At 46.6% G+C, this 23,441-nt stretch overlaps 1 protein-coding gene across 1 annotated transcript in view; it reads right to left on the bottom strand.

Annotated features, from left to right (window-relative positions):
- Positions 1 to 581: 581 nt before the first annotated feature.
- Positions 582 to 23,441, bottom strand: part of slc5a5 (solute carrier family 5 member 5) — a 62,325-nt gene continuing 39,465 nt past the window's right edge. Inside the window, exons 14-15 of the mRNA XM_056276842.1 lie at positions 21,268 to 21,362; positions 582 to 1,388 (exon numbers count right to left, since the gene is read on the bottom strand). Of these exons, the coding sequence (XP_056132817.1) occupies positions 582 to 1,388; positions 21,268 to 21,362 (902 nt within the window). The remainder of the gene's footprint in view (positions 1,389 to 21,267; positions 21,363 to 23,441) is intronic.

Here is a 23,441-nt window from a genome sequence, read left to right as displayed (position 1 = left end):
CATTGTGGCTCCGTAACCAGCCTTAAAGAGTAACTTAACCCGAGATCATTTTATTGAGTTTGCTGACCATCTACAAGTTAAAAGCCATGCAAAGGTTAAAAGCATGTCAGGCTGGTCTTGGTACTCTGACGTTAGCATACCAGGATAAACACAGTTGCAGTTAATAACATTAATAATGGATCTTATTTCACCTGTATATAGTCAATCATTGTGTATATATCTAAAGATTGTTGTGTTGTAGTGTTGTTATTCTATGTTAAGCGCACAGCCATGAAACTGAAGTCAAATTCCATGTATGAGCTAACCTACATGGCCAATAAACATGATTCTGATCTGTTGGATGAAACAGCATTGACAGTACCATTGACAATTGTTAGTGCTGGCTCCGTCTTTCCTTCAAGGCTGATAAACTGGTCTAGAGTTTAATAACTCTAAACAGATTTAGTGTTTACAGGCCACCTGCCTGCCACTGTCAGTAATCACACTCACCATCACATTTGAAAATCTTTTTGAAAACTGTTGGCATTGACCCTCAATGGTCAAATTGAACTTCCTCTGGCAAATTATATATTGCTGGGGATTCATACTGTTTTTGAAATGATTTCAGTGAAATCATTCATTCTCCTCTCCATTGTGGCGAAACGCTCAGTGACTCTGACATATAGCTCTCCACGGGACTTCAGGTCTTGTGTTAGAGAAGATTCCATTGATATCTTTGCCAAGTGGCAAAGTCTCTCCTGTCCACAGCTGTTTCTTAGGTAGGTTTTAATCCTTTTCAGGCAGGAAAAAGATCTCCCTGCAGATGTGCTTGTCACAGGTATGGTGAGCATCAGCCTCAGCAGCTTGCAAACCTCTGATAAGGCAGTGGTCAGCTCATCTTTTATGAGCATCTCCAGCAGCTCGGCTGGTGGCTTGTGAAAGAGGGCATCCGCATATATGACATGCAGTTCGTTTCTTAGTCTCTGTTCATCAAAAAGTGGGTAGGTCTCAACCAGCTGAGAGATCTCACGGCCAGGGAATCCTGCATGCTGGGAGTACGCCTTAAACAACTCATTATCCAGTGCATGAAAAAAACTTAGATTCTTCATGTCTTGAAATCTTTGAGTCATATGCTGCACAATACCATCAAGTAGTTGGAAAAAGAGATGTCGGTAGGAATCCATGGGGCCCATGTCCTCTTGGTCCCCATCCGTACTGACACCTAGCTCAAAATCCTCCCAGGTCCGACGAGTACGTTTGCGTCGCTGGTTTGGAATTCCAACAGTCTGCACCGTCTTCTTGTATAGCCGATTGAATATTTCACTACTTCGAGTAGCTCTCAAAGCAATCAGAGTGCTGTTGACTCTTTCATCACATTTTCTAATGTCCAGCGCTTTGCTCTGAAGTACCTGTAACAGTGGTTCAGTGAGGCCAAAAATGGTTTGAAAAACCTCGAGCATGAAAATGAAATCAAAGTCGTTCAACTTCTGTTTCAGGGCAGAGCTCTGTGCAATTGCATCATTATTCCATCCAGGCTCAGTTGCGATCCGGTCAAAAGCAATAATCAATGATCTACGTCCCTCGTGTACAGCATGCACGGCCCGGCTTGTAAAGTTCCACCGAGTGGTGTTCCCACCAGGTACCTGGATACTATTGTCCTCCTCAGCCAGTAGTGCTGTCCTTTTATTTGAACGGCTGAAGAAGTTGTGGAAGCAGTCAAGAGAGGCAAAAAAGAGCTTTGATTCCTGAATGTTGCTTGTCCCCTGAGCCAAAACCAAATCAAGCTTGTGTGCATAACAGTGAATAAACAATGCATATGGGCATTTCGCCTTGAGGAGTGACTGTACCTCGCCTCTTTGCCTACTCATGCAACTCGCTCCATCATATGTTTGACAAATGAGCTTTGTTTCAGGATTGTAGTTTGAAATTGCCCTCATCACCACAGCAGCTATGGCTTTAGCGTCTCTGTCGAGGCTAATGTCATGAAAACCAAGAAACCGCTCGCATATAACGCCCTTTTCGTTAACGTAGCGGACTATGACAGTCAATTGGCACTTGCACGATATGTATGCGGTGTCATCCACTTCGACTGCTATGAAGGGCGCTGCGTTTATTTCTTTGTCTATTTCTTCCTGAATAACATGAGCAGTGCTTTCTATTATGTCATTTTGAATTGTCTTTGACATACCTGTAAATGCAGTAGCTGATGCTAGGTGTTCCGCTAGAACTGTATCAAACTCGGCAAAAGCTTGCACTAGTTCCACCAAGTTCCCGTTGTTGCCAGAGCTGCTGGCCGACTCGTTGTGGCCCCGGAATGCCTGCTCCTGGCGTCCGAGATACAGAACAGCAACGATCAGTCTCTTCAGAATCGCACGATTCTTGTCGACCTGTTGGTTATGCCTTGTCACGTTTATTTCAACCGCTTGATCCGGTGCCTCCTTTATCCTCACTCGTCCAAAAAGTTTGAGTTTGAGTTCAGATGTAATATGACTTCGGGACTTTGAATGTCTCTCTATGGCCCGTGAGAGGTTTGCAAGATCAACAAATCCCGTTGTTCTCCATGGGTTGTTCAAGGAGCTGCTTGACCGGTCAAACAGGAGGCAAGGCCAGCAGAAAAGCCGGTTTAACTTCGCGCTGCCCGTTAGCCATTCCGTTCTAGCGTAGTTCCCGTCACAAAAACACCTAGCTTTCCCCTTAGCTCTCCCCTGAGTCAGGTCTAGCTTCGGGGTCGGCCTACCGTTCTGTTTGATCTTCAGTTGAAGCTCAAAAGCAAGCTTAGTAAAGTCATTTTTCACAAGAAACTCGAGGTCCCCGTCTCCATCCATTCCGCTGATTCCGCCCGCCGCGTTGCATATAGTAGGCTTGGTGGTTGCGTTCCAGACACCTCGGAAGTCCAGGATCTGATTCTGATTGTTCTTTCGCTTTCCTTTTCCGCTCCCTCCTCCTCCTCCTCCTCCTCCTCCTCTTCTTCTTCTCCTGTTTTACTGGCGGACTACAAAACCAACATTAAAGTCGTCTTCTCTTTCTTCTTCTGTTTTTTTTTGGCAGACTACGAACCAACGTTAAAGGCGCATTTCGCCATCTACTGTAACATATAACTTTATGAAGAAGTCATATTCTGGATAGTAAACCTGTTTCGTTTAAGTTGTGGAGTTAGAAAACAACGAGACAGGAGACGTGAGAGTAGACGTAGTCGAGGTAGTTTACTAGCTCCAACTTAGCATGTCATACATTCGACAACGACACTGAACTGAACTCTCAACCGGAAGCGGAAGTGCATTATCTGACCCCTCGCCTCTTCCCTTAACGGTACACCGTCCTCTTAGGTGAATGTCTCTCGTTATATAGATGTGGGTCACCACAAAGTATTTAAATAAAGCCCTTTGCACTTGTAATTGTTTGTCCTGTGGTGACCCACATCTATATAACTAGAGACATTCACCTAAGAGAGAATGCACTTCCGCTTCCGGAGCAGAGAGTTCAGTGTCGTTGTCGAATATATGACATAAAAAGTTGGAGCTAGTAAACTACCTCGACTACGTCTACTCTCACGTCTCCTGTCTCGTTGTTTTCTAACTCCACATTGGTGACCCCGACGTGATCGAACAACTAATACGAGTATGTTTGACAACGACGACGCCGGTGCTAACAACATGGCTATTGCTAACGCTAGCATTTACACCGCTACTGTGAAGCTACCCGACTTTTGGCAGCATAATCCACGGCCGTGGTTTCAACATGTGGAAGCCCAGTTCCAGCTGAGAGGGATAACGCAGGATGCAACGCAGTACTTCCACGTAGTGGCGGCGTTAGACGCATCGACAACGGCGCGAGCAATGACGCTGTTGGAAGCTCCGCCAGCTGCTGGCAAGTACGATGCTATAAAGACATTCCTCCTGAAACTATTTGAACTGTCGGAGCTGGAGAAGGCAGACCGTTTACTGTCCCCGAATGGCCTCGGCGACGGCAAACCGTCTGATTTAATGGAAAAAATGCTGTCTGTGCTGGGATCGGCTGATTCGGCCTTTCTTTTCACACACATTTTTCTGAGGCAGCTCCCCGCACCTGTACGCACAGCACTGGCCAGTTCTCCTCTCGCCGCTTCCAAGGACTATCGTTCTCTGGCTGCTGAAGCAGACAGGGTTTTCCTGGCCAACCGGCAACAGTTTGTGCATGCCCTGCTACCCCACCAGACCGCCCCACCACCACCTGTGTACGACTATATGGACACCGCGGCTGCGGTGACAGCCCGCCGCCAACCTGACGACGGGCTCTGTTATTACCATGCCAGGTTTGGGGCAAAAGCAAAACGGTGTCGCAAACCCTGCAGTTACAGGGTTCAGAGAAACGCCAAGGCCGGCGCTTGTTAACGGCTATGGGCGCCGGCCGTGACTGCAAGCTGTTGTTCATCAGAGACTCCTTGTCGGGCCGGCGGCTGCTGGTTGACTCTGGCGCTCAACGCAGCATACTACCAGCACAAGCTGTGGACACGATGACCGACAGTCACGGCCCCCAGATGGACGCCGCCAACGGCACGTCCATTCGGACGTACGGTATCAGACATGTGGACGTGTGTTTTGGCGGCCGACGTTTCGGCTGGGACTTTGTGATGGCTGCTGTATCCACCCCGCTCCTAGGTGCGGATTTCCTCTGTGCTTTCAACCTGCTGGTGGATGTTAAAAACTGTCGCGTGATTGATGCCGTCTCTTTTGCGTCATACCCCTGCACGCTTGGGGGCGCTGGAGCGCTGTGCCTCGCTAACACACTCTCCACCGGGGATCCATACCAACGCCTGCTCGCAAATTTCCCCGAGCTGACCACACCCACCTTCTCCTCGGCGGTGGCCAAGCACGGCGTGGAACATCATATCACCACAGTGGGCCCCCCAGTTTACGCCCGGGCCCGACGCCTCGACTCGGCCAAGCTCGCAATAGCCAGGGAGGAGTTTTCGACTATGGAGCGCCTCGGCATTGTCCGCCGTTCTGACAGCCCGTGGGCTTCCCCTCTTCACATGGTTACTAAGGCCAACGGGGGTTGGCGCCCGTGCGGGGACTACCGTCGCCTAAACAATGCCACGACCCCCGACCGGTACCCCATACCGCACATACAAGATTTCTCTACCCACCTGGCGGGCGCTGCCATCTATTCCAAAATCGACTTAGTGCGGGGGTATCACCAAGTGCCGGTCCACCCACTGGATGTCCCAAAAACGGCTGTCATCACACCCTTTGGGCTCTTTGAGTTTTTACGTATGCCTTTCGGCCTTAAAGGGGCGGCGCAGACGTTTCAGCGCCTTATGGATTCTGTGCTCCGTGACATGCCATTTTTGTTTGTGTACTTAGACGACATCCTCGTGGCCAGCGCGTCGGCGGAGGAACACATGACGCACCTCAGACAGCTGTTTGACAGGCTCAGCGAACACGGCCTCATCATCAACCCAGCTAAGTGTCAGTTCGGGGAGTCGTCCATCACCTTCCTCGGGCACCACATCACTCCACAGGGGGCCGTTCCCCTCCCTGCCAGGGTTGAGGCTGTCACCATGTTCCCCCGCCCCCGCACTGTACAGTCGCTGCAGGAATTCCTGGGCATGGTGAACTTTTATAACCGTTTCCTGCCCCGTGCCGCCCACATCATGCGTCCCCTGTATGAGGCCCTGCGGGGTAAGAAGTCTAAGGACGAGCTGGACTGGTCTTCGGGGATGGACGAGGCTTTTGTGGCCGCCAAGACCGCGCTGGCCAACGCTGCGCTGCTAGCTCACCCGTCGCCTGCCGCCCCCATAGCCCTTACAACGGATGCCTCCGACTACGCCGTGGGGGCCGTGTGTGAGCAGTGGGTGGGGGGGGGCTGGCAGCCGTTGGCGTTCTTCAGTAAACAACTCCGTGAGAGCGAGCGCAAATACAGCACCTTTGATAGGGAACTACTGGGTCTCTTCCTCGCAACCAGACACTTTAGGTTCCTATTGGAGGGCCGACAGTTCACCGCTTTCGTGGACCACAAACCGCTGACGTTCTGTATGGCCAAAACCTCAGAACCGTGGTCTGGGCGTCAGCAGCGTCATCTCGCGGCGGTTTCCGAGTTTACCACGGACATACAACACGTGTCGGGCAAGGATAACTCCGTCGCCGACTGCCTTTCACGGGCGGTTGTTAACGCCGTTCACTTGGGACTCGACTACGCCGCTATGGCAGCGGACCAAGCCAAGGACGCGACCGTTCAAGACTACCGGTCGACCCCTACGGCGCTACGGCTGGAGGACGTGACGTTCGACGCGGCCAACACCACCCTCCTCTGTGATATCTCCACCGGTCAACCGCGCCCCCTGGTGCCTACTTCCTGGCGGCGCCGAGTTTTCGACACCGTCCACGGCCTTTCCCACCCGGGAGTGAAGGCCTCGACCAAATTGGTGAGCGTCAAGTTTGTTTGGCCTGGGCTCCGTAAGGATGTTAGAGCCTGGGCCGGCTCTTGTGTGGCGTGCCAACGCGCCAAGGTGCACCGCCATACCAAGGCCCCTTTGGCGCCGTTTGTGGTTCCAGAGAGGCGGTTTGACCACGTCAATGTTGACCTGGTGGGTCCCCTGCCCCCCTCCCGTGGTTATACGTTCCTCCTCACTATTGTGGACAGGGCCACCAGGTGGCCAGAGGCTATTCCCTTGTCCTCCACGACGGCAGCAGAGGTAGCACGGGCGTTCATCGGCTGCTGGGTGGCCCGTTTCGGCACACCGGGTGACATCACGAGCGACCGGGGCTCCCAGTTTACCTCGGAGCTCTGGACGGCGGTCGCTGAGCACCTGGGGATGAAGATCCACCGCACTACGGCGTACAACCCGCAGAGCAACGGACTTTGTGAGCGGTTCCATCGGGACATGAAAGCCGCTCTGCGAGCAAGCCTCACTGGCTGCGACTGGATGGACCGGCTCCCATGGGTCATGCTCGGCCTGCGTTCGGCCCCGAAGGAAGACCTCCAGACCTCCTCCGCTGAGCTGGTGTATGGCCAGCCCCTGCGAGTTCCGGGGGAGTTTCTTCCGGATGCTACGACTCCCTGGTCGGCCGCCTCTCACCTCAGTGCGTCCCGGAGCGCTGCCGGTGCCTTCGCTCCCGTTCCGATGTCTCAACACTGCCTCCCCCGGTCCTACGTCCCCAAGGATCTGCCATCGGCGAGGTACGTCTTCATTAGGCACGACAGCCATCGGTCCCCGCTGCAGCCCCCATACGACGGGCCCTTCCGCGTCCTGGAGGCGGGGGATAAGAACTTTGTGGTGGACATGGGGGGCAGGCCGGAGCGGGTCGCTATAGACCGTCTCAAGCCTGCTCACTTGGACATTGGGGAGCCAATGCAATTGGCCCTACCCCCGCGGCGGGGACGCCCTCCTAGGTCGGCCCCGGCACCTGCCTCTGTTCCTGCTTCGGCCCCGCCTATGGCCCGGGTTTCGGCCCCATCTGTTTCCCCTCCTGTGAAGCGCAGCCGTTATGGCCGCAGGGTCCACCCCCCGACTCGTCACTTGTTTTCCCCGTGACTTTGCACTATGTCATTGACTGTTCTGTTGTAGAGTCTATTTTTATGTTCATGAGTTGCGCTTTTGCTGTTTTGCATTGTTTTGTGTAGGTGAATTCTGGGGGGGCCTGTGTGGTGACCCACATCTATATAACTAGAGACATTCACCTAAGAGAGAATGCACTTCCGCTTCCGGAGCAGAGAGTTCAGTGTCGTTGTCGAATATATGACATAAAAAGTTGGAGCTAGTAAACTACCTCGACTACGTCTACTCTCACGTCTCCTGTCTCGTTGTTTTCTAACTCCACAGTCCCCTATTTCTAACAGACTTTCGATGCTCCACTCCCTTCCCAAATCTACCACCCTGCTCTTCAGTCTTTATCTTTCTACACGGAATTTCCTACAACCTATCAGTACATGTTCAATCAATCAATCAATCAATCAATCAATCAATCAATCAATCAATCAATCAATCAATCAACCAAGTTGTATTTTTATAGCACTTTTCTAGCTGCAACAGCCACTCAAAGTGCTTTACAATTAATTCACACACACGCACACACACACACACACAGTGTATGTCCTAATCTCAACCTAGAGAAAATAACGTCTTTCCTATATTTACCTCTATTACTTCTGACTCTGACTTTTGAATGTTGTAATAATCTCTACCCTTAGTGTCATTATTCCAGATTTCCTGCCACGATTTCATTATTCCGTGATGAATTTGTGACTGTGCGTCTGATCTCCCAAAATACATTTTCAAAATATCATTAACTACTACTGCTTTCGGCTGCTCCCGTTAGGAGTCACCACAGCGGACCATCCGTTTCCATCTCCGTCCTCTGCGTCTTCCTCTGTCACGTCACCAGCCACCTGCATGTGCTCTCTCACCACATCCATAAACCTCCTCTTTGGCCTTCCTCCTTTCCTCTTCCCTAGCAGCTCCATATTCAGCATCCTTCTTCCAATATATCCAGCATCTCTCCTCTACAAATGTCCAAGCCATCTCAATCTTGCTTTGTCTCCAAATCGTCCAACCTGATCTGTCCCTCTAATATACTTGTTCCTAACCCTGTCCTTCTTCGTCACTCCCAATGAAAATATTCAACTCTGCCACCTCCAGCTCCACCTCCTGTCTTTTCATCAGTGCCACTGTCTCCAAACCATATACAAACCCCAAATCCAATGAAGTTGGGACGTTGTGTAAAACGTAAATAAAAACAGAATATAATGATTTGCAAATCCTTTTCGACCTATATTCAATTGAATACACTACAAAGACAATATATTTAATGTTCAAACTGATAAACTTTATTGTTTTTTGCAAATATTCACTTATTTTGAATTTGATGCCTGCAACACGTTCCAAAGAAGCTGGGACAGGGGCAACAAAAGACTGGGAAAGTTGAGGAATGCTCAAAAAACACCTGTTTGGAACATTCCACAGGTGAACAGGTTAATTGGAAACAGGTGAGTGTCACGATTGGGTATAAAAGGAGCATCCCCCTAAAGGCTCAGTCATTCACAAGCAAGGATGGGGCGAGGTTCACCACTTTGGGAACAACTACGTGAGCAAGTAGTCCAACAGTTTAAGAACAACGTTTCTCAATGTACAATTGCAAGGAATTTAGGGACTTCATCATCTACAGTCCATAATATCATCAAAAGATTCAGAGAATCCGGAGAAATCTCTGCACGTAAGCGGCAAGGCCGAAAACCAACACTGAATGCCCGTGACCTTCAATCCCTCAGGCGGCACGGCATTAAAAACCGATATAATTCGGTAAAGGATATTACCACGTGGGCTCAGGAACACTTGGGAAAACCATTGTCAGTTAACACAGTTCGTCGCTACATCTACAAGTGCAAGTTAAAACTCTACCATGCAAAGCGAAAGCCATATATCAACAACACCCAGAAACGCCGCCGGCTTCGCTGGGCCCAAGCTCATCTGAGATGGAATGACGCAAAGTGGAAAAGTGTGCTGTGGTCTGATGAGTCCACATTTAAAATTGTTTTTGGAAATCATGGACATTGTGTCCTGCAGCCAAGGTGAGAAGTGTGTCTGATTTGGTAACCTCAGAATTGCATCTCTGCGCTTCACAGATGATGTGGTTTTGTTGGCTTCATCAGAATGCAACCTCCAGCATGGGCGTTTTGCAGCTGAGTGTGAAATGGCCGGGAAGAGAGTCAGCACCTCCAAGTCTAAGGTCATGGTTCTCTACCGGAAAATGGTGGATTGTTCCCTCCGGGTTGGGGATGAGTTGTTTTCTCAAGTGAAGGAGTTCAAGTATCTCGGGGTCTCGTTCACGAGTGAGGGTAGGATGGAGCGGGAGATTGACAGGCGGATTGGTGCAGCATCAGCAGTAATACGGACATTGTACCAGACCATTTTGGTGAAGAGGAAGCTGAGCCGGAAGTCAAAGCTCTCGATTTGCCAGTAAATCTTCGTTCCAACCCTCACATATGGTCATGAGCCTTGGTTAGTGACTGAAAGGGTGAGATCGCAGATACAAGCGGCTGAAATGAGTTGAAATGAGGGTGTCTGGGCTCAACCTTAGAGATAAGGTGAGGAGCTTGGACATCCAGGGGGAGCTCGGAGTAGAGCCGCTGCTCCTTTGCGTTGAAAGGAGCCAGTTGAGGTGGTTTGGGTATCTGATTAGGATGCCTCCTGGGCGCCTTCCTTTGGAGGTTTTCTGGGCATGTCCAACTGAGAGGAGACCCCGGGTAGACCCAGAACTCGCTGGAGGGACTACATGTCCAATTTGGCCCGGGAACGCTTTGGGATCCCTCTAGGAGGAGTTGGAGGGCATTGCTGGGGAGAGGGACATCTGGAGTGCCCTACTTAGCTTGCTGCCACCACGACTCGACCGCAGAGAAGCGGCTGATGATGAAAGATGAGAGAGATATCACTCTACCTCAGACTCATTAGTTCCCATGATGAGAACATGAAACCTCCAGACAGAAAGGACCTGGGCTATGGTTCAAACCTAGGACCTTCTTGTTGTGAGCCTATAGTGCCAATAAAATAAATAAACAAAAATCATGATACTGATTTTGTTTTGTGATCAGATTATATGACAATAAGCACTTCGTGATAACCTTATTGCTCCCACATCATCATTCCTACAATTCTTACAACAGACTTTGAATATTGCAGGCCCTTGTATCTAAATATTCATATAGGGTAGTATCCAACATAGAGCTGGTTGCAAATACAGAAACTACAATACAGTATCAAGGGAGACTGCAAAGATGGTTTGAGCACAATATTTTCAATTCTACGACTTCAAATGGGATTATTATTCTGTTATATTCAAATAGTAATTTGCATTAATTTACCCAAATATGTCTCTTACCTGACTGCAGGTATCCCCACCCTCATATACAATACAGTGGCATAACGACCGAAACCCACGTCCAGTGTCATATGCAAATATGGGCGTGACCGTTAACTAGAGTTCCAATGGCCAATGTGTAGTATTCATAGAGGATTTGGGAATGTTTGCTATCACAGCATTGTAAGATGGTGACAGATAGCCCCCCCCCCCCACGCCTCGGTTCAGGAACGGTTGTTCCCTCTTAACATAGATGGCTTCTTTGACTCCCTGTTCAAACCAGCGTTCCTCCCTATCAAGGATGTGCACGTTCTCATCTGTGCAAGACTGGCCACTGGCCTGAAGATGGGTGTAGACTGTGGAGTCCTGGCCTGACGCATTAGCTCTCCTGTGGTGTGCCATCCTCTTAGGCAGCATCTGTTTAGTTTCCCCAATGTATAAGTCACGGCAGTCCTTCTGGTACTTAACCGTGTACACTATATTGCTCTGTTTTTTCTGGGGGACCCAATCCTTGGGGTGGACCAACTTCTGTTGCAGCGTGTTTTGAGGTTTGAAAGCAACTCAGACGCGATGTTTGGAAAATACATGTCACAACTGTCCAACACTCCCACCACATACGGAATCACCACTGGTTTACGCTTAGACAGCTGTTGTTCTCTCTTTGATCGACTGGTGCACTACTTGGGCATCTTCCTGGCTTTGACAAACATCCAGTTAGGATAACCACATTTAACCAAGGCCTGTTTAATGTGGGATTTCTCCCCGGCCACTGTGTCAGTGGGACGTTGTCAGCTCGGTGGCACAGCATCCTGATGACTCCTAGTTTGTGTTCCAGTGGATAGTGAGAGTCAAACCTTAAGTACTGATCAGTATGTGTTGGTTTGTGGTAAACATCAACTATCAAATGTCTCCCATCACCAATTGCAATTTCACTGTCAAAGAAGGCTAACATGTTATTATTCACATCCTCCCCGGTGAACTTGATGTGGTTGTCCACAGAGTTAACGTAGTCGGTGAAATGTGATACATTCTGAGATTTAATTTTAACCCAGGTGTCATCCACAAATTTGAACCAATGGCTAGATAGTGTCTGGATAAGACATCAGAGCCATCTGTTCCACTTCCTCCATATACAAGTTTGCCACAACAGGTGAGACTGGGGAACCCATCACACACCAATGCCTTTGCCTATACTACTGCCCCCTCTATGTGAGATATGTGGACGGAAGACAGCTTCAGGAGCAAACACTCTTGGTCAGTGTTAAGGGTTAATACTTACCCTTAATAAAAATTGAAAATTGGAAATAAATAATTTTCATGCTATATCTGAGTGATGGTATTAGCCAATTGAGCAAGGAGCCTGTCAGGTTTATTACCAGATTCAAATAATCTATGCTTGGTGAAACATATTGCTGATTCTGCTTTTTGAGTTAGCAATTGGTCTTGGGCAGATTGGGCCGCTTCTAGTTTTTTTTTAAACAGCTGTAGAGGGAGTGGTTTTCAAATCTCTGTCCAGATTTATAATTCACTGTTCAAGCTCTAGATGGTTTTGTAATGTATTTTTTCTCTTTGCGGCTGTATAGGAGATTTAGGCCCCCCTCAAGAAGGCCTTGCCTGTTTCCCATAGGGTAGAAGCAGAAACATCAGGTGCATCATTTGTGGAAATAACTTCCACAACTTGTTTTTTTCTAAGTATTTTAAAAATGAAGGATTGCTAAGAAGAGATGGGTTTAAGCACCAATTTCTAGATAGGGGATCATAGTAGGGTGGTAGGAGTTCAATAGCTACTGAAGAATGGTCTGAAAGGGCACATGTGTTAATAGAACAGGCTTGGTCCTGTCTAGAATTAATCTTGAGACAACAATATAATCAATTCTTGAGAGAGAATGATATGGGCGAGAGAAAAATGCAGTCTTTCTCTCCAGTAGGCCTAGCTCTGAACATAGCGTCTTTGTGAGTCGAGCCATTTTGGAGGGAGGTGGGGTTTTATGTGGGCTAGATCCATTTCTGGAGCCCGGCAACAGTTAAAATCCCCTCCAAGTATTACATAAGGTGGGCAAATTGAAGCGATTTCAGCAAATAACTTGGAGTAAAATGAGCTGCCAAAAGTATTTGGGGCATAAGCATTTCCTATAAGAACGTGTTCCCCGTACAGCAGGGTTCCCCAATTAGTTTTCCCCAAGGGCCAAATCATGTCATGCATACCAGTCCAAGGGCCAAAACATCTGGGGGGGGGGTTCCATTGCGTCAGAGAAAGTTGTTTATATGCAGATGTTGTTGTTGTTGCTATTACGATTATTATTATTATTATAATTATTATTAGTCTACTAATAGTGGTGGTAGTACTTGCTTCGAGTGACCGCCGATGATGAGTAATAATTTAGGCCTGGGATTCTCAAAGCCTGTGTTAAGGGTCACACAAGAAAAATAAGCACTGTTGAAACAAAATAAGTCCAAAACCAACCATTTAATTATGGAAAAGTGGACAAAATTAATGGATATTCATTCACCAAACCAGTGACAGAAATGAGACCAACGTGATGAGGCAATCCTTCTAATGTCGGGCCTTTATTCTCTTGTGGCAGGCCTGAGGTACTGGCCAAGATGTGCGAGTGTGTCTTTCCTGTTTGGCTGTTTAACCAGTAGATGTCAGCAAACTCACTAAAATGGAGTTTAGCTATTGTTTAAATGCACTGTGGCAAAGCATTTTCCTGACTGATGAAGAAGCAAGTCTATTAGAACCCATCCATCCATCCATTATCCAAACCGCTTATCCTGCTCTCAGGGTCGTGGGGATGCTGGGGCCTATCCCAGTAGTCACTGGGCGGCAGGCGGGGAGACACCCTGTACAGGCCGCCAGTCCACCACAGACACACACACACACACACACACACACACACCCACACACCTAGGGACAATTTAGTACAGCTGATTCACCTGACCTACATGTCTTTGGACTGTGGGAGGAAACCGGAGCACCCGGAGGAAACCCACGCAGACACGGGGAGAACATGCAAACTCCACACAGAGGACAACCCCCAAAGCTGGCCAACCCTGAGGTTCGAACCCAGGACCTTCTTGCTGTGAGGCGACTGCACTAACCACTGCACCACTGTGCCACCCCTCTAATAGAACCACCGTGCATTAATTAACCTGAAACTTGGTGGTGGTAAATTCTTTCCCAGTACTGCCTCTGTACAATTATATACCCCATTCCTAAAGATTGACATAAGAAAATATTACCTACATTTGATGCAGATCATTATAAAACAACCTAGCTGACATAACGTATAAATTGACTTCAGTGTTCTCATACAGTGCACAAGCCTACAGAGACTGACTTGGACATAAATAATAGTTTGGTCTGATACAGCAGTGGATTTTCACGCCCCCTGATCCTGGGAAATAAATGCTCTAGTATAGTATAGTACAGTTGTAGTAGTGGGTACATACATCTGTCTGGACCAGACAGACATTCACTGTCCAGTCAGGTTGAATTTTCTGTGCCTCATGATAAATGTAAATCCTATGATTCACATTAAACTCAACAGCAAAACAACGATAAGCAGAGGCTTTGTGGCTCCATCTGTTCCACAGTCTCATTAGAGTATAAAAAGCAAATGAAACCGCTGTTTCCAGTTACTGTTCATGAAACCCAGAATCAGGAGTGGTCTTGTCCATCTCTGCAGGGCCTGTATCCATCAGCTTTGTTTCATGTACAGGTGCACATCGGTGCAGATTTGGTAACATACCACGGTGAATTCCTTTTTGAAGGGGCCTTTGATCATCCCAAGACTCAAACAACACCTGGAAATATCTCATCACAGGCTATATGTTCCTTGGCAAGAGCATAAATGCCTTCTGAATTCAGCTTTTAATGAAACGGAGTTTACCACTGAAGGTCTTTCATAAATGTGAAACAAAGTTCCACTTCCAAACAACATTGGTGCCAAATGCGGTTAGATATATGAGGTAAAATATAACATTACTTGGTATAGAAACACAAATAGATGCTTCACTTTAGTAATCGTGTCATTTATTGTATTTCATACTTTGTGCTAATTGAAAGGCAAAATGCACATAATGTATAAATTGAACAAGTACATGAATTTGAACTTAAAAGGTAATTTTATTTTTTTGTTTTTTTTTCAACCTGGGTCTTAATTTTGTAGTTTTTATCATTGTGCATATCAGTTACAAAATCATGTCACTCCCCGAGTTCATTTTGGAGATTTTGGTTACAGGACCATTGCTGGACATAGATTTACATCTGCCTCTTATTGTGCAACAGAGCATGAGCATCAGACATGTTTGAAACATGAAAAAAAAGGCAATTAACCTTTAATGTTAAACCTCCTGAAGATGTATCTCTGTGGTGCAGGTGGATGCTCGGTTGATAGTCGGTGGATGTTTGATATTAGTTGAGTGTCATGTTGTGTAATGTGGCTATTCAATATACAAATGCAGAATGCACAAATGCACAAACCCCCCCCCAAAAAAAAAAAACTGGTGAGGGAAGGTGTCCTCTTGATAAGGCTAACGCACTCACACATTCAACCTTGTAACAGTGAATAAAGATACTTTAAAGAATGATGCTGCCTGTGAGATAGGCCAGTAGATTCACGACCTTGTATCCTCATCGTGGGTCAGCACATTTGCTTGTTTTCTGAATTGAAGTTCCCTGTGAGTGCCTTCTCATAAATATGACACAAGTTATATCACTTCCTTTCTATCAGTCAGTCCTTGTGAGTAATTTTACAATGTCATCTCACAAGGGTGCGTTTTTCTTGAGAATACAGTCATCTGTGTATTTGAAACACTGACTAAAGAATTTCAAGTAACTAATTTGTTTCCCCCAAAAGTGAAACACGTCAATTTGAAATGAAGTTCTACAGGTCTGGAGTATCTTCCTTTTCATTTGTATTATCTTTGTGCGCATCATTCAAAGGGACAAGTTGGGGGTTGTCTTTCCTCATGTCTCCCTGCAAAAAAAAAGAAAAGAAAAAAGAAAAAAGAAGCAAACTTAAAAAATAGAAGGAAATAGGATTTCCAGAAGCCTCAACAAGAGACATTAGCCTGTTGATGTGACAATATTAAGACAAAACCTTAAATATAACCCTTTTTTCAACTTTCAACCACAATCCTTTACATGTATTTTCATGTTTCCACAACTCCTAAATTACTCATCAACAGTGATGTGTCCATTTCCTCACAAAGCTAAACGATAAGCACAGCAACTTTATCATGCCCCCAACACATTCAGAACAGAGTTTGGGTGCGTTTTTTGGGCTAAACTGCATTTGCCTAAATTTAGGTGCGATGACTTTGCAGCATGAGACCAAGGTAGGTGAGAATAGTAGTCCAATCTGTTTTGACAGTGGGTGCTGGATCAGGGTCTCCAGAAATCCCTGTTAATTATTCTGACAGGTGTCTTGGGCCTAAATTAAACAAAAACCTGTAATAAGAAGCACCCACCAAATGACCCCAATGAAAATACCTGCGCTAAATCACTCCGCCTTTCATCTAACAGCCTTCCTTGGTTTCTATATACAGGTATGTAGCTTGCCAGCCTAAGTATATAGGGCAGTTCTATCAAAATCTACGTCTTGGTAAAAGTTTCAACGCTGCACAGCTTCCCTTTCTTGCACAAAACATTTTTTTTAAATAAAGAATTGATCTGACCCTCATTTGTCTTTCATACTTCCTTGCAACATAAAGAATATGCTTTCATAACCTAGTGATGTGATTGTCAGAAATGATAAGCCGTTCTCCTGCTCAGAGCACTTCATGCGTCTTTAACTGTGTAAACAAAAAGCCAGGCCAGTGCGGTCACGTTATCTTGAGCCAAGAAGAAGGGCTCCTTAGCAACCTAGCGAGAAAAACTGTTGACCCATGTTAATAAAGTTTAATACAACATATGGAAGCACGTTTTGTTTTCTGTTTGGACATTGTTCCCCGTATGAGAAACACAGAAAGCTGTTACTGTTAACAAAGCACCACCCACTACTGCTACGCTGCTATTAAAACAAACGAACCCTCCGTGCTGACGCTAGCTGGCAGACAGACTGGAGCCGCTTTCATGAGACAGACTTTTTGACGTCAGTTAATGTCATATATCATATATCATCCTCTGAACTCTGATTCAGAGGATGATATATGACATTAACTGACATGTGCAGCATCAAATAATGTCAGACAAAAGACAAAGCTACTCTTTTTTTTGGGAGGGTGTTCCCCCTTTCTCTCCCCAATTGTACTCGGCCAATTACCCTATTTTTTCGAGCCGTCCTGGTCGCTGCTCCACCCCCTCTGCTGATCCAGGGAGGGCTGCAGACTACCACATGCCTCCTTCGATACATATGGAGTCGACAAAAATCATTAGAAGAAGGGGGCTTAAATGTGATCAACTATGAGGCAATGAATGGAATGATAAAATTAAAATGGTTACAACAATTCATACAAAATACTAATGGATTCTGGTTTAATATTCCTTCTACAATATTTAATAAATGCGGTGGGATAGATTTTCTGTTAAGATGAGATTTCTGCATAGCTAAACTACCTATTAAGCGGTCCAAATTTCATCAGCAGGCTCTCTTACACCAGAAACTGGTTTTTAAGCACAATTTCAGCTCTCCGATCTGGAATAACAGATGTATCTTGTTTGAAAGAAACCCCCCCCTTTTTCTCCCCAGTTGTATCCGTCCAATTACCCGACTCTTTCAAGCCATCCCGGTCACTGCTCCACTCCCTCTGCCAATCCAGGGAGGGCTGCAGACTACCACATGCCTCCTCCGATACATGTGGAGTCACGAGCCACTTCTTTTCACCCGACAGTGAGGAGTTTTGCCAGGGGGACATAGCACGTGGGAGTATCACGCTATTCCCCCCAGTTCCCCCTCCCCCCCAGACACGCGCCCTGACCAACCAGAGGAGGCGCTAGCGCAGTGACCAGGACACATCCCCACATCCCACCCACAGACACAGCCAATTGTCTGTAGAGCCGCCCGACAAAGCCGGAGGTAACATGGGGATTTGAACCGGCGATCACCGTGTTGATAGGCAATGGAATAGACCGCTACGCCACCCAGACACCCTTAAAAGAAAATCTATTGGTTGGAGAGAGGCACTTGGTCTATTTTACATTTGATGGATTCAAGAGGAAATGAATTAATTGATAAATTCAATGTGAAGTGTACAAAAAAAACAAAAAACAAAAAACAAAACAATTCTCAGTGGTTATCAAGGCAATCACACAAGTAATGGTGACTATGATAAAAGGCATGTTGCCCTATAATGTGTTAGTACCACAGATACTTTCACTCAATTCTAAGGAGAAAAAATGCACAAACAAAATTGTAAGGGGTGCCCTTACCTCCAACCGACCAGAGGACGAGCTAGTGCAGCGACCAGGATCCGGCTTCCCACCCGCAGAAACCGCCAACTGTGTCTGTAGGGATACCCGACCAAGCCGGAGGTAACACAGGGATTCGAACCAGAGATCCCCATGTTGGTAGGCAACGGAATAACCACTACACTACCCGGACAAGACAAATCTACTCTTCAGTGGAGTTAAAGTTTTTAAAAAAAAATTGCAATTAGTGTTGTTTTAACCGTTCAGTTTATGTAGTGCTGCATATTTCAACACAAAGAAATTGAGGTAGGTTAACGTCTTGGTGGTAACGTTAAGTTGGGTTATTATTATTGTTATTATTATTATTTTATCTATATTAAGCCACTAGGTGGTGAGGTTAGGCTGTGTTTTATAGCCTTCCTCTGTTTTTCATTTTCTTATGTGAAATAAGTTTACTAAAATTGTCAGTTTTTGCCTGACTGGATTGACTGAAATGTTCAATATATTATTGTAAAGAATTCGGGGGGGGGGGCAGTCTGGGAACTACCGCAGCCGGGTCACGAACCCGTGTCTCCCGCACCATGGCTGATTACGTTAACCAGTCGACTAAAGGGTCCGACCAGTTAGCCAAGGGCTAGCGAGTCTATTTATCCGTGCACGTTACATTGTTATTAAAAACTGAAACATATTATATAAAACATATATAGGAGAAGAGGACTTGTATCGACTGGCTAGACAGAGGGACCGAGCTGCAAAGGATGTGCAGCAAGTTAAGGTGATCAAGGATAGAGATGGAAATGTGCTGACAAGTGAGGAGAGTGTGCTGAGAAGGTGGAAGGAGTACTTTGAGGGGCTGATGAATGAAGAAAATGAGAGAGAGAGAAGGTTGGATGATGTAGGGATAGCGAATCAGGAAGTGCAGTGGATTAGCAAGGAGGAAGTGAGGGCAGCTATGAAGAGGATGAAGAGTGGAAAGGCAGTTGATCCTGATGACATACCTGTGGAGGCATGGAGATGTTTTGGAAAGATGGTTGTGGGGTTTTTAACTAGATTGTTTAATGCAATCTTGGAAAGTGAGAGGATGCCTAAGGAGTGGAGAAGAAGCATACTGGTACCGATTTTCAAGAACAAGGGCGATGTGCAGAACTGTAGCAACTACAGATGTATAAAGTTGATCAGCCACAGCATGAAGATATGGGAAAGAATAATAGAAGCTAGGTTAAGAGGAGAGGTGACGATTAGCGAGCAGCAGTATGGTTTCATGCCACGAAAGAGCACCACAGATGTGATGTTTGCTTTGAGAATGTTGATTGAGAAGTATAGAGAAGGCCAGAAAGAGTTGCATTGTGTCTTTGTAGATTTAGAGAACGCTTATGACAGAGTGCCGAGAGAGGAGGTGTGGTATTGTATGAGGAAGTCGGGAGTTGCAGAGAAGTATGTAGGAGTGGTGCAGGATATGTACGAGGGAAGTGTGACAATGGTGAGGTGTGCGGTTGGAATGACAGATGGGTTCAAGGTGGAGGTGGGATTACATCAAGGATTGGCTCTGAGTCCTTCCTTGTTTGCAATGGTGATGGACAGGTTGACAGACAAGATCAGGCAGGAGTCTCCATGGACGATGATGTTCGTGGATGACATTGTGATCTGTGGCGAGAGTAGGGTGCAGGTTGAGGAGAGCCTGGAGAGGTGGAGGTATGCACTGAAGAGAAGAGGAATGAAAGTCAGTTGGAGCAAGACGGAATACCTATGCATGAATGAGAGGGAGGACAGTGGAATGGCCAGGATGCAAGGATAAGGGGGTGACGAAGGCATGTGAGTTTAAATACTTGAGGTCAACTGTCCAAACTAACGGGGAGTGCAGGAGAGAGGTGAAGAAGAGAGTGCAGGCAGGGTGGAGTGGGTGGAGACGAGTGTTAGGAGTGATTTGCGACAGAAGGGTACCAGCAAGAGTTAAAGGGAAGTTTTACAAGATGGTTGTGAGACCAGCTATGTTATATGGTTTGGAGACAGTGGCACTGACAAAAAGACAGGAGGGGGAGCTGGAGGTGGCAGAGTTGAAGATGCTAAGATTTTCACTGGGAGTGACGAAGAAGGACAGGATTAGGAATGATTATGTTAGAGGGACCGCTCAAGTTGGACGGTTTGGAGACACAGCAAGAGAGGCAAGTGAATCAACCTCTTGAGTGTTGATGACTGGGATGACGGCCGCACTGCCTCATGGGTCTGTGAGCAGTCGTCCATTGCTGAGTTCTCTGGCCTCCCTTGCTTCTGATGGTCCTGCAACTGCTGTGGATTCCCCAACAGCTGTCCCCACTTCCCTACCACAACCATAACCTGGCCATTCCAAACTGCCTGAGGCATCAAATGCAGATGGCCAACTTACCTCACGGTTTGGCAGAGTTATTAGGCCAGCGTGCCATTTGATTGAGTCCATGGCACAACTTGAGTCCATTTTAGGGGTCGAGCCAAGTCCCCATGCTGTTATTCATGTGTGAGTCAGAGTGGCATGCTACTGCCATGTGTTTTTTTTTAGGGTGCGTTCTTAGGCCACTCTTTATGTTGTCATGGTTTTAAGCTGCTGTGTGAAGCCCAACTTTTTTTTTTAAAAATTTACCCACATTGTTTGGCCTGAGTATGTGTGGTGTATAAAGCATCTAACTTTTGTCAATGGAGCATGAAGAGTTCTTGCTAGGTGCCAAGCAGGTCTCCAATTATCTTATCCTTCAGATGGGAAGCTCATATAGTTGGTTCATTCCATTTGTTGTGTTTGTATTTTCTTTATGGCCAGTGTATTTGAAATGTGGATTGCTTTATGACCCAGAATTTTTTGCAATTCTGGTGGGGGTGGAGTGCAACAGTCATTTATACCGTTGTAATATGTAGTATTATAATTACACAAAATCTGTGTATAGTTACTAGAATTTTGGATGCATATGCATGTTGACCTGGTTAGCTGGCGAGTGGGGTCAAACTAGGCTAGCAGTTCAAGGCAATGTCACAAAAGCGGATATTCGATATCCATGCCCCCTCTCCCTGTTTACCATGACCCCTCCCAGAAAATAGTTCCAACATCCCTGACGCTGCAACAAACATGCAACTTACCAAACGTACTCTGAGCAGTGATGGGATGCCTTCTTTCTTTTTGTGCAGGTCCCACCACAGCAAACCATCTCCTATAGTGTTTCTCTTTGTTGGTCCTGTGATTGAAAATGAAAGATGTGTAATAGCAAAGAAACCCACACACTAAAGTTGTTTCATTATTTCTCAAACAATGTTTCAGTCAGATATTGGCCAATTACCCCACTCTTTGAGCTGTCCCGGCCGCTGTTCCACCTCCACCCCCTCTGTCGATCCGGGGAGGGCTGCAGACTACCACATGCTTCCTCCAATACATGTGGAGTCGCCAGCCACTTATTTTCACCTGACAGTGAGGAATTTCGCCAGGGGGACGTAGCGCGTGGGATGATCATGCTATTCTCTCCCCCCCCCCCCGAACAAGTACACCGACCCACCAGACGAGGCGCTAGTGCAGCGACCAGGACACACACCCACATTCAGCTTCCCACCCACAGACACGGCCAATTGTGTCTGTAGGGATGCCCAACCAAGCTGGAGGTAACACAGGGATTCGAACTGGTGAACCCCGTGTAGGTAGGCAATGGAATAGACCGCCACACTACCCGGACGCCCTTCAGTCAGATATTGATCTTAATGAGATTACAGTGCTTTTACTCTGTTGTAAATAAAAATGCTTCATCACATCATGTGAGGGTAATTGGTGTGTTGTCTACCAATATATCTAGACATAAACATGCATATATCACAAAAGATACAAGAGCAAGGATGAGCATACAACTCGTCTTCCAATTTGATGACATTTTCACGTAAGGAAACACAAATAAATTGAAATCTGTGATTTTCCCAATCTGTCTCTCTCTCTTGTAGTGTGAACTACAAACAAGGTGTTGCAGTTATTTTGGCCTCAGTGGGTTGAAGTTAATCAATTTAGGGTCAAAATGTTGGTTAGATACTTAAGAAACAAGGGAGATCATATATGGAAGGTGTTTTTAAGGGAGGCAATTTATAAATGTGGTTGGTGTGGGGAGAGTAGAGTGTATGCAAATGAAGAAAGGTATGTTGAGTGGAGTCTGAGTTTTACAAGGAGGTGCTGGAAGCGGGGGGGAGAGTTTGTAAAATGTGTGTAGTATGAATGTAAGAATGTGAAGCAGGTGTGGGAACAACCAATGTTTTTAAATCCAAAAATCACATTTGAGGGGAACACAATTTACAACAGGGTGATTTGGACAGCGGGGTTTAGAAAGATAAGTGATGTAGTCAATGAGTATGTACCAGGGTTTATGAGGGCACAGGCACTGGTAGATGAAGTGAGGGGTGGGAGTGATGGAATGTGGTTGGGAACAGCGGAGAGGATATTTGGAAAGATCAAGGGGGGGGGGTGCCGAGAGATTGGGTCAGTATGATTGAGAGAGAGGCTGTGTTGGATGAGAAAGGAGGGATAGAAATGTATGTGGGAGAAAGAGAGAGGAGTGAGTCTGATGAGTGTGAAAACGAAAGTGATGTATAGATGTTTAAGGGCCCTTTCACACTTATGTTGTTTAGTCCGGACTTTCAGACTTTCCAGAAAAGTCCGAACCAGATTGCCAGGTGTGAAACCTCTTGGACCAGGGTACAGGGATCAAAGACTCGGTCTTTGGTCCAAGCTCAGGAGGTAGTCTCGGTTCAGACCAAGGTTCATGAATGTGAAATCAAAGGTTCGGACTTTCGGATCAATCATAGGAAGTGATAAAACAAACACAAACAGTAACACCTAGCAACAGCGAGCGTGCCTGGCAACAGCGAGCGCACCTAGCAACAGCGAGCGCACCTGGCAACAACGAGCGCACCTGGCGGCAACAACGAGCCAAAAGTTCAAGTCAAGGTCCGCTGGTATGAAAGCAAAAGTCCTGAACCTAATGACTATAAAATAACAGATGTGAAAGCACCAGAACCAGACTCTGGTTCAGACCTTGGTTTGGACTTTCAAGTGTGAAAGGGACCTAAGAGAGGAAGAAGTGAGAAGACCGGCTGCAGAGAAAGTGTGGGAGAGGGTTATGAATGAGATGGATGTAGGGAGGATATGGAGAAATCTGAGAGTGAAGTGGAACAATGTTGAATGTGAGGATTTTGATTTTTTATTGAGGCACAATAGGGTTGACACGATCACTGGCCAGAGGATCAGCAGCCAACAGGTGGCGTTTCTCTATTGGCCTGCAATC

The sequence above is a fragment of the Lampris incognitus genome, chromosome 3, assembly GCF_029633865.1.
Source record: "Lampris incognitus isolate fLamInc1 chromosome 3, fLamInc1.hap2, whole genome shotgun sequence".
Classification (NCBI taxonomy): Eukaryota; Metazoa; Chordata; class Actinopteri; order Lampriformes; family Lampridae; genus Lampris; species Lampris incognitus.
This window is presented reverse-complemented; position numbering and strand designations above follow the sequence as displayed.